The 18,587-nt window shown below is 42.5% G+C and overlaps 1 protein-coding gene across 4 annotated transcripts in view; it reads right to left on the bottom strand.

The window, feature by feature from the left end:
* KAT6B (lysine acetyltransferase 6B) overlaps window positions 1-10,549 on the bottom strand; it is a 97,769-nt gene extending 87,220 nt beyond the window's left edge. For 3 of the 4 annotated variants that reach the window (XM_057375868.1, XM_057375870.1, XM_057375871.1), the window contains exons 1-2: window positions 8,853-8,936; window positions 2,608-3,505 (exon numbers count right to left, since the gene is read on the bottom strand). In XM_057375868.1, coding sequence (XP_057231851.1) covers window positions 2,608-3,228 — 621 coding nt within the window. In that variant the 5' untranslated portion in view covers window positions 3,229-3,505; window positions 8,853-8,936. Of the gene's footprint in view, window positions 1-2,607; window positions 3,506-8,852; window positions 8,937-10,299 lie in introns of those variants that run through there. The other variant, XM_057375869.1, reaches the window with a different exon arrangement.
* Window positions 10,550-18,587: the final 8,038 nt, after the last annotated feature.

The following is an 18,587-nucleotide window of genomic DNA, read 5'->3' as shown; positions in this document are numbered from 1 at the left end:
AAAAACCCAAACAAACCAACAACCCACACACAACAAAACCACCATGTCCCACACAGGCCATGCTATGATCTCTTCTGATCACCTTTCACTCACTCAGGAAGAACGGTTCACAGCATTTGGTACTATGAGCATGGATGCTCAGAGTGACAGAGAGCTCTAATGCACTTCTAATGCACCATATCCTTTAACCATCTCATCCTGATGAGATGTTAATTATGCATTAAGGAAAAATAATCAGAATTACTCAAACTTTCACAGTCATCAAAAACAGATATCAGTGCATCCCTCCATTTATTCTTCTCCTCCAGAAAAGTCAACAAAAGACACACTATTACTTCATCTCCAGTATTTGGAAACAAAAAAAAAAAAATAAAACAAACATACAAAAATTAGCCACCAACAAAGRCCATCTCATACTAGCTATAGAAAGAGCCAAAGGAACTTTAACATACACCAATCTTGTCAAACACTAGCCATTTCCCAAGAGATGCCAGTTGGATACATTTATTGTATTAATTTCAATAAATAATTTTGACATGCCCCATACTGTCACTTAAATGCTTCCAACAAAAATAGCCTAACAGTTTTCTTGCAGTGTCATTCTGCTTATACATGAATTAACATCTATTTCAAATGAAGATGCAGTCACACCCCAATAACAGAGACAACTTATGCACATTTACTTTCAGGACTGTCCCTCAAATATTTAAAGCCACACATAGTGAAGAACAGTGAAAAATCCATATTTAAAACAAGTCTTGATTTATTTGCTCAGTAGCCTGGGTCACAGCTAGCACAACTAAATGGTGCACTACACTAACACGGAACTACAGATTCACCAACCTCACATCAAAACTATTTTTGTCAGGAAAAAACGTATGCCAGTTTTTAAACACGCAAGTCACACTGCTAATTTTGAGGCACCCAAATGAAAGCTTGTTTCTTGCCAAAGCACTTGCTAGAGAACAGATTTGTTTGGCTAACTTCTAGAAGACAGATTTATCCTTATACTAGTATTTTAGTATGGCAGTAATGGCTTTTTCAGCATCATGACCCAACTAACATTGCTTGCAATGGGTGCCAGTCCCAGTAGGTAGCCTAGAGAGAGATTTTTGTTTCTACAGAACTCAAATTACTTGGGTAGCTCAGYAGTCCAGCCCTCAAATTTTTCATGTCATTACTGCACCAGAATTACAGTAGAAACTCAAAGTACTTAAACAGACAGCTTTATCACTACAAGTAATTAAATGTTTATAGTGTATGGCTACAGCAGTAATTGCACAGTATGCAGCACTTCTGAATTTCCATTCTGATTATAGAGCATGAAGCTCCATGCATCCCTCAAATACCCGAGAAGTCCAATTTTACAGAAACAGATACCCATACATAAAYGGAATCATATTTAACATACATTTAGAGAAACTCACAAAAATAAAGCTCCAACTACTCACCTATGACAGTTCCCCAAACAACTGTTCCTGAAGACCTCACCAAGTAATTCTGAAGGAAGCACTACTGTGCACCCTCCAGCATCTCACAATCAAAGGAAAAAGACAAGTGAAAACCATCATGCAGCTTCTCTGAGACATTGATAGCATCTCCTTAACAGCAAAGCTGTCTGGACTATCACATGTCTAAAACAACTACCATCAAACTTGACCAGCCGGAAGAGGAGAACARCTGCAACAACAACAACAAAACCCCAAACCATCAATTTACAAACATTTTAAGTAAGCCAATTCAATTACAACGGGTASTTTTCTTTCCCCCACRTACACTGAAAATTCCAAACACACTTCACCATACTAAATGGGAAATGATCAAAGAATGCCTGCAGACATGTCTTTGACACTATCCTTTCAAAAACAAAAAACTAATTGATAGTCCTTTCTCCCTCAAGGCTGAAACCCTGTGAACAATWAACTTCAAAACAAGACCCAAGTAACAGCAAAAATAAACCCATGTAGGGAGTTCAACAAAAATGAAACAGGAGGAGGATCCTGCAGTTTAGCTCAAATTATCACTCCAACACCTTCATTTCTGTTCCTAGAATATTTACATTAATTCCAGTTTCTATTACCTGTAATTTTAAAGCTAATTATCTACATACAAATATCATTAAAAATAATAATTCTAACAGTCTTAAACATCACAAGTCCTGCAAGTCATACTTCAGGTGGTGTTCAAACCACAAAAAAAAGAAAAAAAAATCACTATATCCAGGCAGAAAATGAAGGTAAAAGGCCACAATCAAATCACACTACAGATTTCAGCTACACCAGTCTGTCAGGCAAGACAGAACAATCTCACACCTACAACAGAGCATGCAGCTGTACTCTTCCCTGCTGCTCTGTTCATCTACTGAAAATCCACAAAGCAAACTACCCAATGCACAGCAGCAGGACACAGGGAACAAAGTAAAATTCATTTACCAGAACTGTAAACTGTAACCAGATTCTGCATTGATCTTTGACATGCATCCCCACTCATATACAATTAAATGGGTAAATAAAGCACAACAAGAACCATTACTTTTGCATTAGGTAAATAAACAAAGGGTAASAAGAACAGTTTTTATTACCACATTATCTCATTTTTCAGACTTACCTGATCTTTTTCATGGGGTAGAAGGCTGACAGGTGGTAGGGAAGCTGGGAAGGTGCTGGAGTATTTTGGAGCTCCTTTGCTTTCCAAACTGCCATAATTCACTCTATATTGAGGACCATCCTTCAGTAACCTCCCGTTGTTCACAGCACGTTTGGCCCCCAGCCGCAACCTCTGCTGAAAGGCAGGATTGTTGAAAATACTTGCTAGGTCATTTTGACTTCTCAAATACTTCTCTATGTTTTTCAGGGAGGAGCCATTAGGTTCTTGAAGCCCTTCAATTGCTCTTCTCAAGAGTTTATTCCAATCCACATTACGAAGCTCATTACAAGCTCCTCTAGATCCCTTAACAGATTTAGGAATAGTKGCAGGTTTAACACAAGAAAACCGTCCAGGATTATCTGGGTCCTTGTAGGATGCAAGACCTTTGTTGGTAACTTTAAGAATAGAACCATCTTGAACACTAAGTTCCAACTGTTCTGAAACAGTCTTCTTATCTAATCCATGGGAAGCACAAACAGCATGACATATTCTCTCTTCAGAAGGCCTTTGCTTTTGCTTTTTAACTTTTTGTATAGCTTCCAGAATCCACTCCGTATAAAGAGGGTTGGCAAGTTTTACCATGGTTGACCAGTAATTGTTTCCAGCCAAGAGTTACCCATAGAGGTTCCTCCTTATCCTTTTAGCAGATCTTTYAGAGGTTGTTCACACCTCAAACACAGACGAAAGGATTCCACACACTGCTTGGACACATGTCCAAAAATATCCACCCTGAGGAGTCAGAAAAAGCAGAGAAATACCTGCTGACTGAAACCTTCCAACTACTTTACTATTATGGGAATGTAGAAAGGATTCATCTGTGATGACTCTGGTACGTCCTTAAAAGAAAGTTCGTTGCAACCTTTAAAAAGAGAAAACAAGAGGCAGGGAGAAAATACAGTTAATGCTGAAGTATTAACAGAGAGCAACTCAGACATGCATTCATACTATAGGTGCTGCAGTATGGAAAAATCATTGTGATGAAACATTTGACAATTCCCATCCCACACCAAACACATCATCATAAAATCCTTCTGCTCCTCATAACAGTCAGTGGATTTAGTTTTCTAAATTCTAGCACCCCAACACTTAACCTACTACTGACTTGTTGGACAATTTCTATTCAATCAGGGATCTGAAAACACTCTCTAAAACAAACTGCCTACAAATAATTTCTGCATGGATTATACACGCAGTAGAAAACCCAAACAAACAGAAAACCAAACTCCAACCAATGAAAGATAAATTATTAACTGCGGCCATTTCTTACAGCATCCTGTCTCTAAGTGTCCTGCCATGTTGATTACACAACTCAGAAAACTGAAACCAAAATATCAGAACCAAGTTACAAGTAAAACATCATTATTAGGAATCCTACAAAACCAAAAGGCAACACAAGCGCGCTTCTCATTTTAAGGCGGGCAGCACAGAAACATTTTTGATACAAACTCRTAGGAACAGAAAAGAAAACAAAGTAACAGGAGGCATTTTCACATAAACAGGTTGTCAGCGYGAAGACGTATAAAGAGGTCACATTGAGAAATGTTTTAGTGACTCACAGTTTAACAAAAAAAATTTATTTACTTATTATGGAATAGATCACTCCAATAGAAAATTCACTGGCTACAAAAACTTATTTAGGAAACCTGAAAGAACATCTTGATGTGTTTAGTCATTCTGGATGAAAAAAAAAAAAAATAGAAGTCTCACAAATTAAACTAAGACAGGAGTTGCATAATGAATAAACAAATATATTTGAAATATTAATTTTTTCTGCCATAAAGTATGAGTGAGAACTTCTGAAGGCATTAACAGAATTGTATAATTACTTCAAATCAAAGGAAAATGAAAATACATCAGTTATCTTGTAAAGTAGAAGATTCACGAGTTCCACAGCAAAAAATATAAAATTAGTTAATATGCAACTACATTTATAAAATCATGGCAAGCAGCCTACAAATAACAAAATCATCTATGATTACATAACTCCTGGACCTCATCTTTATTCATTTACTCTAGTCATCCTGCATTTAAATCATGTTCAAAAACTTGAGTCAATTATAACTAGGAAAAACCAAAACTGATACAGTAATCTAAATTATTTTCAACTTGTTAAAAAGATTCCTCAGCAACTATGAAACAAAGAATATAACAACCCCCACTTTCAGTCCTATACCTTTTTCTTCTGCTATCCCCTCAAAAATGTATTGAAATATAAATTCCAGATCATGTTTCACATATTATTATACCTACACAACAGGATTAGCAACAAAAGAGCAGCTGGTTACTGGTGAGTATAAAAATTTTCTATACCTAAATAGCCAGTATTAATCAATTTATTTTATGAATCTGTCCTCCTTGAATCTGATAGAAGCTTAAACATTTTCAGATTTATCAGTGTGAAAATTCAACAGACTGCCAGTCTGAAAAAGGCATTCCTGATGCAAATGCAGGCCTGGATGCTGAACTGACTCACACACTGAACCCTAYTGATCTACACGGACTGGATCCTGTTTCTTGCTTCCAGACCGTACTCATGCAAGTTGGATTTGATAACAATTCTGCATATTTTAAGTATCTGTAATCAAACAATAACTTGTTCYGTAAACAGACATTTTAATTTACTCCAGCTAGCAAAAGCCATTCTTTGCCTAACAGAATTGTTTATATTCACTGTTTTCAGATAATTCCAAAATAACACTGTAGTTATAAAATGCAGACAAATATAGAGAAGAAAAGTTTCCACAGTATTATAAATGCTATCAATTTTCACACAAACCTGCCACTGAAAATACAATAACATAGCAAAGCAGAACTCTATATATAGTGCGGATTCACTCTGATTTCAAACATTTCAAACACTCTTTCTCCTACAGATTTGGAAGTTCTCTGTAGCTACCTACAAAACCCCAGATTCCTAGAAAGCTACTTCAAAAGTTATCTACTTAGGCTGTTCCACTCTAAGTCTTCATTAAGATAGTCACGACTTAATTCAATGCTGAACACTGCATTTGCTGAGTCAGATGTACTCGCCTCAGTTTTATATCTACTGCAGCACTGTTATATTAAATTTCATACAAGCAACCACATCACTTCCATTAAATTCCAGAGCACACAGTACAAGGTTTGTTCCAGGCTCCTGGACACCGATGAACATTTCAGTATAAATGCTACAACATGTGGGTTACAGGAATTTTTATTGGTCAGTGACTGTGGCAAAAGGTTAGCATAAACCTGCATCTTCATATAAAGTCTACTGCTTGGCACAGGAATTTCACAGCCATATACATTCAGAACTATATTTTTACTTATTTACTTAAAACTCCCTATGTGTAATACAACCTCCTGCATGCTARCACCTACTAAATCAACACCACTAGAGTGTATCAGCAGGAACAGAGCTTCCAGCACACAGGACATGGTATTTCAGGAGCAAAAATCAAAATATCCTAAATACACACCTTCCAACAGCATTTAAGTTCATTCTGCCTTAGGGAACACAAAGTGCATCCAATCCAAGTTTTTAATTGTTTTGCCACAACTTAGAGACTCTCTTACTCTGGCACTTGAATGGAGCTGAACTAGAAGTGCAGCACTCTGACCTCCACGACTGATATGACAAGGTCTACCACATGTAAGATTTGGAATAACTTATAACTAAAAAAACACCTTTCCSAGCAAAACAATTCCAGTGAGTGATCCTGGAGCTATAAATTAAAGTCTTTCAGAAATCAAGACAGATTGATCCAAGATTGGCAATTCAGAAACACACATATTTACATGCAAAGTGACTAGATAAAGACAAAACAAACTGGTTTAGAAACAAGCTTTCAAKATTCAATATAAAAGACACTCAGAAGTACAAAGTTACATTAAGGTTATTAAGTTTAGMACGCAAGTCTAGCAAAAGCACAAAAAGGTAGTCATATATCATTTAATACAAAAAGTGTGATGATGAACCAAACAGGTTTTGAGGAAAWACCTGTTTAAAGAAGTGATTACAAATTATTATCAGGCACTTATGTCTATTTATTAATCTTCCTCCCCTTGTAATTATCTAACTTTTAATCAAGTCTCAGCAGCACTCATTCAATCACAAATTAGATTTTCCATACTGTTAGATGCACAGGACAACTTCCAAATCTTAAGGCAACAGACACAGTTCTCTCTAGGTAATTTGTTGTATTTCAGCTTCTGCACTTTGTGGTATCTTATTTTTAAAATAAAACCTTCTGAGAAAGTTTGAACTTTATTACTGACCAAGTCTGCTAACAAGTCTACCACTGAAGAGCTGCAGAACAGAAGCATTCAGAGGGTGAGGTACAAAACATTACCTTTAAAACATGAAGAGCCATCTCTAGTCAAGGCTTGTCCCTTTACCTAGGTCATAAATTATCAGATAAACACAAAGAAGTTGCAAAATTTCAGCTTGGGATTTAGACTGAATGCAAATATGTCCTTTATAAGGCACGCACTTATTGCACACCTGATCATAATTAAAGAAGGCAGTGACTGAACACTTCAAGCTCAGGTGTCATCAGTAATCCTATAATCCTCTAATAAGGTGTTTTTAGACTGAACTAGTACCTGGAATCGCTTCCAGGTGATCCAGATTGTGAAAACAAGCTGGGTAGTCAAAAAAACAGCAACAACAAAAAGCTATGCTTCTCTCCCCCAGCAACAAAACTAAAAGGTGCTACACAAATACCACAACACGCAGTCTAAATTTTTTTTTWAAATTAATTRAAAGTTTGCTTTGGCTTTCATAAATGTAAATGCAGTTAAACTTTTAAAAACTGAGATTAACACAGCTATTAAAAAAAATAAACAAAAAGAAAGGGGGGACAAGAGAATGCAGCTGGGGGAGATGACAGCAACTTGTGCAACCTGCCGGTGACCTGTGAAGCACAATCTCATCCTGCTCCCTCCCACCTGCTCTGCACACACTCAGGAGAAGCAGCAGCAGGCCAGCTCTCTGCTGCAGCATCAGGGTCAGGTAAGGATTGCAGCAGAGGAGGAGGAAGAAGGGAAGACTGCCATTGCATTCCATTTTTGCCATTTTTCTTTGCTCCAAGCCATTACTTAGAATTCCGCAGCTAATCAACTCTGTATTCCACCCCCATCTCAATTAATGATGCAAAACAGACAAGATAGCTGTTTTGTTATTGCAAAATACACGGACCTACAAAAAGACAGGGATAAAGCAGATCCTGGTAAGGACTCCCATCGAACATATCACTCTTAAAATTACTCGGATCATGAAGCCAGCTATCGTATTATGCTTTACAGAAACATACAGTTTCCAATAATAACAAGAAAGGGCAATGACACATCTACATGCTTTAAAAAGACAGATGTGTAGACACTACAGTAACTTCAAAACAACACCAAAGACTTGGGGGTGTGGAGAGAAGAGTGGCACATGTGAACCGAACTGATGGAAGTGTTTGTGCTCTGAGATATCCCACAAGCTTCTTTGAGATCATATGCTTAAAACCATTTCACAACATGACAGCAGCAAGCACCACCAGAGGAAACAGCATCAGCACAACATAACACCACCAAAATCACCCAAATTCACCTTACCCACCCTCTTCCCACTAAAGTTCTGAGCACTTTAAAATACAGTACCAGAGAACAGCAGGGAATATGGGAAGGTAATATTCACTGCCAAGAGTTCACCTGGAAAAAGCGCTTAACTGAAAACATTTCTTCTTGGGATAGTGATTTTCAAGTGCAGGGGCGGGTATCCTCTGCTCTTGCCAGAGAGGGTTAATTTCAATGCTCAGGGGCTGAGTGCGAGAGGTGAGGTCCGGGCAAAGAAAACACAATGTGAACATCGCTTCCAAAACGTGGCAGTGCCAGGCTGGACTGTTCCCCTCCCCAACTTACTTAAGGTTTTTGAAGTACAGCCCGGCCACGGAGATGTGCAACGCCTAGAGACTCGGGCCAAGGCATTGTTGCATTTGACAGGGGCCGAGCCGGGGCTGGCTCCGCGCCCTACACGCCTCGCTCCGAGCTTTGCCATCGCCGAGGCAGGAACCCCAAGCCGTAGGCTGAGCGCCCCGGGGCGCGGCGACCCGCGGGCAGGGCAGCCCGGGAGCACGGAGCCGTGCGCGCTCCGGTACCGCGGGGCGCCGGGCGGGGCCGGGGGCGGCGGCCGCGAGTCCCCCGCGGGAGGCAGGTGAGAYCCCCCCGGTACCACTCACCTCCGCGGGGGGAGGAGCCTCCTCCGGGCGCCGCAGCGGCTCCCCCTGCTGCCGGCTCTTCCGCCGCTCCCGCCGCCGGGCCGTGCCGGGCCGCCTAGCCCGCTCCGCGCTGCCCGCGGCCGCCGCGACCGCCCCGCTGCCGCCGCGCGCGGCTCGGCGCACCTACGCCGCCATTTTGTCTCGCCCCGTTGTACTTAACGTGAATCCGACATGACACTGATTACAGCCCAATGGAGGCTCATTAAAACCTTACCTACCCCGCGCCCCGCCCCCCGCGGCCCGCCATTGGCCCGCGCCGCGCACGCCGCCGCGCGCTCACGGGCCGCGGGGCGCTGTCCGTCACCCGCCCACACCGGCCCCGGCCCGCCCGGCAACCGGGCCGCCGCTCCTATTGGCCAACGGCGCTTGTCAATCACGCGGCGCGCCCCTTCCAAGCGCGCTCGGCACCGCCCACCCGCGAATGGGGCGGGGCCGGCGGCCGACAGTGGCCGCCGCCGCCGCCACACACCCGCGCGCCCCGCCCAGCCGCCCGCCTCGCCGCCGGGCCTCGGGCGCTCGCCATTGGCCACCCGCCGCGGGCGGGGGCGGGACTTCTCGCAATGCCGCCCTCCTGTTGGCTGTCGCTGCCGCCCGTCCGCGCCCCCCCACCCCGCGGCCTCACCGCCCCCCCGCCGCCGCCCCACCCGCTCCCTCCCGAAGTTTGTTCGGGAGCGCGAGCGCTGCCGAGGCACCGGCGGCGGCCGCCTGAGCCAGCTCGGCGGGGCGGGCGGGCGCGCGACACACACTAATGAGCGGCCTTAAATATTGAGCGTCACGCGCGTGCCTCATAGCCTGGCACTCGCCCGGGCGGGCGAGATGGAACAGCATGCTCCCAGCATAACCCTCCCAAGGTGCCTGGCACTGGCAGCCGCTTATCGCGCACACGCACACCCCGCACCGCCGAGGGAGGGAGGGAGGAGGGGGTGGGAACGGGGACGACGACAATGACTCCCGGCTCTGCAGCCACATGCAGGTCCCTGCAAGTTTCGCCATGCGAAGCACAGGGACTTCTCTGTCACCCCGTCTGCGAAGGAACAATCGCCTCCTCAGAAAGGCAGGGTGGAACATGCAACACAAAAACCTCAGCCATCCCCTGCTTCCCCTCCGCCACTCCATTCCCCCTCTCCCCACCCCATCCAACCCAGCCATCACCTCCTGCTGCTGCTCCCCCTCCCCTGCAAATCGCAGAGCATTGCAATGCATTTACCCAGCGCAAGTGTCTGCAAACACGTGCATCAGCCTCCGATGCTAAAGGAAAAAAAGTACCCAGCCTAGTGACAAGCCCCCTGCGCTGGGAGAGGGGAGGCAAAGGGGGTTATTATGGCAAATTGCAGCCTGTCACCCAATGCAAAACAAACCCCATCGCATGCTCCCTATTATCCCCCGCATAAACTCCTGGGAATCTAACCTCCGATGCAGGTTCCCCCCTTTGCTTGCAATGACCTCCTTTCTCTGCCCGTGTGTGTTTCTGCAGCAGCGGTTCCTGCGGAATGTGCTGCCCCTGAAACGCGATCGCGGCTCCTCTCTCTCTCTCGCTCTCTCGCTCTCTCCGCTCTGTCTCTCGCTCGCCCGCTCGCTCTCTCTCCTGGCTGCAACCAGAGCCAGGAACACAACAACAACACAGCCTCCCCCCACCCCCTTCCCCAAACACATACACACTGAAGAGACCCAGCCAGGAGAGCCAGACGAGCCGGGGAGGGGGTGGAGGGAATCCCCAGCCAGCGGATTGATTGCACCAGTTACCTTCCCTAAGCCCCTCCGCGAGAGGGGAAAAAAAGAAGATGAATACAGAGAGAATACCTTGTCTCCCCTCCTCCTCCTCCGCGGGGCTCCTCTTCTCACTCCAAAATACTAAAAGGTGGACGGGCAGATCAGACACACGCGTTCAGCTCTCGGCGGGGGAGGGGAGCCACGCGAGCAATTATCATTAATTTAGAAATTAAAACAGAAACCCACCCCAGACCTCCAGCCTCCCCGGTGCGGGCGGACGCAGATTGCGAGCACTGGTGCTAAGACACAGGACCTGATAACAGCTAATTGAAAGGTTAATCTACATAGGCTGTGACAGAAGAGGTCCCTCCCCACTTTTTTATCTGCTGTTGGCAAGTGGGAAATTGAGCTCCCCCCACCTTTTCTCCCTCAAAAAAAAAAAAAAATTAAAAAAAATAAAATAAAAAAGGGAGAGAAAGGGGTAAAGGGGATAAAGTTTGGGGGCCGGCGCGTCCCCTGGGCGGGAAGGCGGCTGCGGGGAAGTGGCCACCGGCGCCTCCCGGGGGCCCCCAGCCGCCCTCGGGGGGTCGCGCTGAGCTTCCCGTCCTACGGGGGGCGATTGAAACCGGCTCGATGGAAGCACCCCCGCAGGCAGCCCCTAGGGCTCCAACATTCCCCCGGGCCCGGCGGAGAGGGCTGTGCTCGAGCCGGCCGTAATTAGTCTGAGGGATGTGGAAGCAGCGTGAACAAATCACAGATGTTGTCCTCCCATTGAGTTTGTACATGTAACAAGATGTTACGAGGAATATATTTTAAAGAACAAGGTGATAACACGTGCGGACTTAAAGCTCGGTTTTCTCCGCACTGTCTTGAGCCGTGCTGCCAAAGGCCTCTGAYCATGTCAAAGTTTTCACTAATCACAGAATATGATGAGTTGTAAGGGACGCATCAGAACCATCGAATCCGACTCCTGGGTTTTAATACTACTCGTGATGGTTTTCTCACCTATGGCCAGCAAACACCACTTTTCACCCAAACATCACTTTTCACCCAAGCAGGGCATGACAAAACGCCATGGGATACATCCCACAGACGGAGGAAAAGGCAGTCTGCCTACCTGATCATCTGCTCTAGCAGGCACAGCTGGATATTCCCCKTCTTCCCAAATTTGAAACATGACTGTCCCAGAGGTCTCCTCAACATCCTCTTTTCTACATCTTGTGGATGACATGTTGCGTTAGGTGCCTGTCTGCAAAGTTTTCTAAAAATACCTGGTCTCGAAGAAGAAAATATAAAATTTAAAAAAATCTCCTTTTAGACTGGGTGGAAAATGACCTACAATAAACTATGAAGKTCTTTCCTAGATGATGTACTGCATGTAGACCAGTAAGGAAACAAAGTTTCTGTAATAAAAAAATAAGCATTAAGGTTTACTGAAACTTCTTTCAGAGCCAGTTGCTTGAGATGCTGTATAAGGAAGCTCTTTGGTGATGTTTCAGAGCACTGTAAAATTGTATGACCTACTTACAGAAAGCTACCGGGTGAAAATAATATTCCAGCATGTATCTATCACACCATAACCATTGACTGAGGTTTTAGTCTTTTAACTGCCAGATGCAGGCTTTTAAACACAAAGAGGGAAATTGAAATGTGTAGTGACCTAATACTTGTTGGAGAATCCGTCAAGGTTCATGCATTATGCAGGACCTGGCTGTGATTTAAAATAGTTTTAAAATTATTGGAAATGTTATAAATCATTTCAGCAGAATTTGGAGCCAAGCRTCACATTTGCAACACTATTCTGAATGTTGTGTCAACATTTCCATCAGAAACTTTTTTTTTTCTTTCCAGAAAATTTACAACTTGGTTAGTGGTAAAAACATAAAAATAATTTCTTGAAACTGAAACTTGGCATGGCCACATCCCAGTTCAGGAAACAAAACACTGAAGGAAACTCGATAATCTGTTTGGCCATTCTGAAATTATGAGTGTGTTGTGAAGACATAAGTAATAGCACAGAGAAAAATAATAAAAGTCTCTGGTTTAAATAATTCCATTCTTTCTTCTCAATTTAATTCTTTTCCTAAAAATAAATTTTATAGGATGATATGTCATTGGGTGTTGTGTTCCAGTTTTTAACATATTCAAGAACCTTCTGTTTGCAGAGAGACTCCTATGGATCTTGACACTTACAGGTGTACCTAATATTATGTAAATTGTGAAGTTAAGCACATGAACCTCTTCATACATGAATCATGGTCCAGCTACATCATGGTAATTTAGTGCAGCTCAGTTTGAGACAGTGCATGTTACGCAGAGAAACCCAAGTACCCAGAGTGCTTTGGATCTGAGAGTGTTTAATATGTTGTATGCATTTTGGTTTGTGATCTAGATAAGAAATATTTTTGGTTTATTGTATGAAAACCCCCTCAAGCCTATATTAAAAATAGCYATGGAAAAGTAATAAGCCTATCAAGGAGGTTAGTGTAAGCAATAAAATCTACACATTAGGATGTCTTTTATGGGCAGACTTTGGGGGATTTCTCTCCCATAACTCCTAAAAACTGATGAAGTACAAYTAATTCCCCCAAGCAGTAACAGGTGTCTAAACACTTACACATTCAATACACCCATTCCACCTGCTAAAAACATGTCCTTCATATTAAAAAAGCGTATCTAAAATAAAAATAATTTTCTCATGTCTTCTTGTGGAAAGAACTACTTTGGCCCATTTAACTTTGTTCTATTTGTCTCTTTGCTTTTATTATATTTTAAATAACCTTATTTAAARGATTTTCACCCACACACACACGCCCAAGGAAAAATATATATGGTTGCACATCTATATTGGAGTGTAAGTAGTAAGCATATGCTTCTCTCCAAAAGTCCTTAGAATTATTCTAAAAATGCACTAACACTGCTATTTCTGGATCACAAGTGAGAGAAAGCAAGAAGTTAAGGGCTGCACATGGTCTGAGTTAAATTCAGTTCTCAAAAATCCAAATCTGAAAATTGCTGTATGTATAGCTGTGGTGTAAGACATGCTGGAGACTGCTGCTTAAATGAAGCCCAGACATGTGCAGAACAAATTCATCAGTGTACAAAGAAGAACATCAAATTAGAGTTTGAACACTTGTTTGAAATCAGTAAGAAAATTCTTGTGCATGAAATTACTGCCATCATATTAAGAATTTCCCTGTGAGGGTTTTAATCACTGATGCAGTTCCATTAGAACTAGTGGGGTTGTTACATATTTAGAAACAATTATGTAGTTGTCCATGTTGGTATGGTGACAGATCCCTATTTATCTTTGGAGCTGCTGGAGGGTAAAGTCTTGGCCCTCATCAAAGTCTGGCAAAACATCTTATGACTTCAACCAAGCCAGGATGTTCCTTCTATTATGRCCACACATAACCACATATATGACTACAGTCACCTGGAAATTGCATCCCCTGGCATTTTTGGCTGACAGAAGTGACCTTGGGGAGAAAAGTCATCCTAAGAGTGCAGAGAATTTCTTCCCAGCCTCTACAGTCATCCTGAGCATGCCCTTGCCTATGAGCTGAATGATAAATTCTTTACTTACACCACCTCCTCTGCTTAGATCACCTGCCAGCAGCTTCCTTGCAATCCTAATGTTTAACCTCATATTCCTTCTGGACGGAAATAGCCTTTTTTAAAAAAAAATTGTTTGTTTTGTTTTTTGTTGTTTATGGTATTTTTTTTCCCTCAGCCTTTTATGTTTTAATTTAATCTGAAAGATTAATCCATGAAACTTAGTCTACTCCTCTGAACAGAAGCAGAATGCTCTTGGTTTATGTATGAGGATATGCATTGCTGCACACAACAGAGCATCACTGCCCAATTTAAGCATTATAGATTATATTAATGCATACACTCATCTATTTACATACATATAAAGGGAGTAAGGTGTGGACATATTTTCCGATCATTTGCTGTCTCATCTATTATATTTAATAAAATTGAATAATAGTATAAAGTAGTCTCCTGCTGCCATTTTACCAGATTTCAGATGCTTTTTAATTCCTGAAACTAGCAGATTATAAGGTAAATGCTATAGCAATCTCAACTCAGGAGTTGTAATTGGCATAATACTGTAATTTGGAAATAAGTGTTTGTGGTAGATCAGCTGTCATCCCACAGGGATGGAGACAGTGACTGTTTATAATAAATCCCACATGTTCCTTTCTACTCTGGCAAATACACCACGCTGCTATATCAAAGTACKTTACAATCCTTAATGAATTAGTTCCTGTAAGAGCTTTGTCAGGTGAGTGTGTATTATTTTTCTTGTTCTCCAACCAGAGACATACAAAGCATAAAGCAAAGCAGGTAGAAGAGGATGCTGGCTTCAGGAAAAATCTGGGCAYATGAGTTCCAAGGGCCCAGTCTGGCCACAAGAGACCCAGTTTCAGAGGTCCTGTGCTAGTCATGGAGAAGAAACTGCTGGCTATTAACACACATTTGAGACCTTAGCACGTCTTTTTGCAGCATTAACTATGACACATGTTAAAGAAACAATGGGACGAATAGAATTTGGGAGCGCAAAGGAAAAGGCTAAAAGAAAAGAAAGAAAAAACAGGTGGCTCTTATACATGACAATGTCTGTAAGTCTTTCATATACACARTATCCCAGTACTTGATGTGGAGGTTCTCTTTATGCATGATAAAGGATTAGTAAGTGATTAATAGATGTTTTAATAAATGGCAATCAATTGTTATGAGTCCAATAGGTCAATAGGGTTTTTTTACAACAATAGCTCATCATTGTCTGAAACACCCTCCCRATGTATTTAACCTCTACATGCTTTACATTGAAACACCTGCTAATCTTGTGTTAAACCTCACAAATGGAATCTTAATATAAAGTGTGACTCAAAACAAATTTACTGGAGAAAAAAGGATTAGCACCTAGGCTCCACAGTAAATTGTTAGTTATAGCTGTACTGGATTTAAGTTTCTCCTTTAGCCATGTAAAAGGCACTGATGTGACAGGAAGCATTTTGCTGCTGAGTGCAAGAGTGGTGTTTTCAAGGCTAATCCCAAGAGGAGGCTTGGGATATTGCTGGACTCTGTATCAAGCAGCATCACTGAACTTGGTGCAGCCTTGTGTTTCTATACACATTTACAGTAATACCTTGTGAGGGCAGCTGATGAGATAAAGGATGGAACTGAAAATGAATAAAKATCAGTATGCTCAGAGGTAGTGAAAGCTGCCATAATCAGGGGCTGCTCAGGTCCTTCTTGCTACTGTCCTGCTGTGTTTAGTTAGTCTGGTGAAAGGGGAGGATGCTGATGTTTGCAGGAGCCATTTTAACACCTCAGCTTGTCTTTGTGAGCTTTAAAGTAATTAACTCTCCAATCATTACCGGTTGACTTTTTCGACAGGTTTAGGTTTCCCTCCTGCTGTTCCCTTTGGGGATATTGGGTTGTCAGTTTATGAGAGGGGGGATTCATTTTAAGGTTCACACAAAATCCCTTTCACAGCTTCCCAACAGCTCATTGTGTTCTCCATACTGCTGGAATATTCTCTTGGTCTCTGTTTTAATGAACATGACTTACATAACATTTTCCAGATCAACTGGACAAGAAGAGGGGAGGAAGAAGGGGGGAAGCTTCTCCAAAAAGGCAGATAGCCACACTTGCAAAGCCCTTCAGATGAAAAGAGGACCATCATCAGTACTTAGAAGTCAATAAAAGAGACTGCAAAGGCAGTTTTGCTAAATAAAGTTACTTTGAGCTGCGAAAGGATTCTGACAGTCCTTAATGTAACTGAAAGAATCCTCACAACYTCCAGCTGTGACATGGGTGTACTAYATTATAGTTCAGTTTTAGCCAGGTGAAAATCTTCAGATTTGTAGTTGGTGCAGTTTTTTATTGATCAAAGATTGCCAAGAGACATGGAGAGAAAAAGGTAGGGGAAAACTTGACCATATTCTTATTAATCCTATTCTCATCCAGTTTCCACTACATATTTTCTAAAATCGCTTTAATAAGCTGAAGAAATTGTAATGACCAGAYAGGCTGCTACCAGATACACTATTTGTGCTGCTGCTGCCCAGCTCTGATGGTGCACAACAGCACCAGAGTAATAGGAAATGTGGCTGACAGGCACATCCACCATTTCTCAAATTCAATGGACAGGGAGAGCCCTCACCTACTGCAAAGCTGGTGGGAGCCCTTCCCCTTTGAACTTCTGCTCAGCACCTCCCAGCACAYCAACCTTCTTATTAAGGGTGAGAGTTTGGGAAATAATCCATGTGGCAAACTATCTCACAAGTGGCTGAGCCCAGGCTTAGAAAAACTTTAGGTCTGCTCTGTAATGTTTGGAAATTGAGCAACAACCACTCCAGTCTTTTCTTTTGCAGTTTGAACCAAGAGGAGTTTGACTGGTGTCAAGGACCACACTGCTATCTCCAGCTGGGTTTTTAGTGGTGTCTGTATGATGTTTTCTTTACTTTCTTTGTTGGCAGCATTAGCTGTGAAGTTCCCTTGCTAAATAAAGCTCTGACTGCACAAACAATTTATTTCAGTCACTTCCCATAGCTGCTGGTGCTGGAGCAACTCAAGCTCTGTTAGCTAGGCTAGAAGGCCTGTCAGAGTCAGGTGGCAATACACCACATCATTTCAAATACCCTTTCAGGAACCTTTAGATTTGCTCAATGCTCCCTCAAAAATAGCCACTGGCTTGCTTGCGTTAGGGCTCCCAACCTAACCCTGGTTGTTAAATTATCGTCATGCACAGAAGGATTTTGTATTAAATATCCTTTGGGAAGGCAAATCTGAGTGAAAAGGAATTTGGGGGCAGGARAGACTTGTTTTTCTGTGTCAGGTARTATAAAAATRTGAAGCAGTAGCTAGGAAGAACTAAGGTAATAACACATCAGTGCTGGAAATGTGAAGTGTCTTCTCCTCAGTGGTACATAGGAGAGGTAGCTGGTGATTTATCAAGATGCCAGTTGCATTATACAGCATAATGAAGCCCTTTGTTTATTTAATAAAAAAAATAAAAATAAGAACAGCGAAGTTCTACTCCTCAGCTGATGGCAGGACCTGGGCAAGCGGTGAGCTTGTTTCCTTAGCACTGGCCAGATCCCCTCTGTTATCCTGATATTATTCCCCTTTGTTATTCGATATCCCACAGTGCCAGCTAAGTCAGGAGTTGTCACACTCCTCACTGGTGCAGCAGGATACAAAATAGCTGGGGGTGGGGAGGGAGACTGGAATGGTTAGGAGGTGGAAGGGAAAAGGCCTTTTTTTTTGTGAAAACAGTAGCACCAGCTGCATCCTGCAAGTCGCTAAATTAGCCAGTCAGTTGTTTTTCTTTTAATTTTTGTGTGAATTCAAGAATAGGTTGTGGATGTCTTGGCAACTCATGAATGAGGCTCTTTATGAAAGAATTCACCTTGCAGAGGGGCTGCTGTCAGATGCACAAGCCTCTTTCCATTAATTAAGCTGCAGAACATCCCCTTTTTTTTTCCTCCATTCCTCTCAGCGCCTGAATAATCAGACCCTGTGTCTTTCCATAACATCCACCACTGCCTCTCTCACTCCTCACAGTATTTCACCCACTCTGTTAATTCTGGGCTGCCAGATTTTTTTTTTTTTTTTTTTTTTTTTTTTTTTTTTTAACACAGCTTATTGCTGCTAAGTGAGATATCATGCTGCCTGAGCTAATAACTAAGATGAATATTCTGCTCCACTGCAACTAGTAGCATTCTTTGTGCATTATCTTCAGCTGAAGGGTGGCCTAAGAGCAAAGTTGGATATTTTCAAAAGCTCAGCTGGGAGTTAATCAACTCTTATTGTTTTTCAACAGGAGCAGGATGCTTAACTTGCATCCAGTGAGTCATCCCTGGATTGTCACTCACACACACAAACAGCMCCACAGAAGGTGCTAAGAACTTTTAGACATCCTAGAAATGACCTGCCATTAAAAGTGTATAAGCTAAACAGTATCGGGTT

The sequence above is a fragment of the Malurus melanocephalus genome, unplaced genomic scaffold (genome assembly GCF_030028575.1).
Source record: "Malurus melanocephalus ecotype Western Australia unplaced genomic scaffold, MMel_1.1 scaffold_261, whole genome shotgun sequence".
In the NCBI taxonomy this organism is placed as follows: domain Eukaryota; kingdom Metazoa; phylum Chordata; class Aves; order Passeriformes; family Maluridae; genus Malurus; species Malurus melanocephalus.
This window is presented reverse-complemented; position numbering and strand designations above follow the sequence as displayed.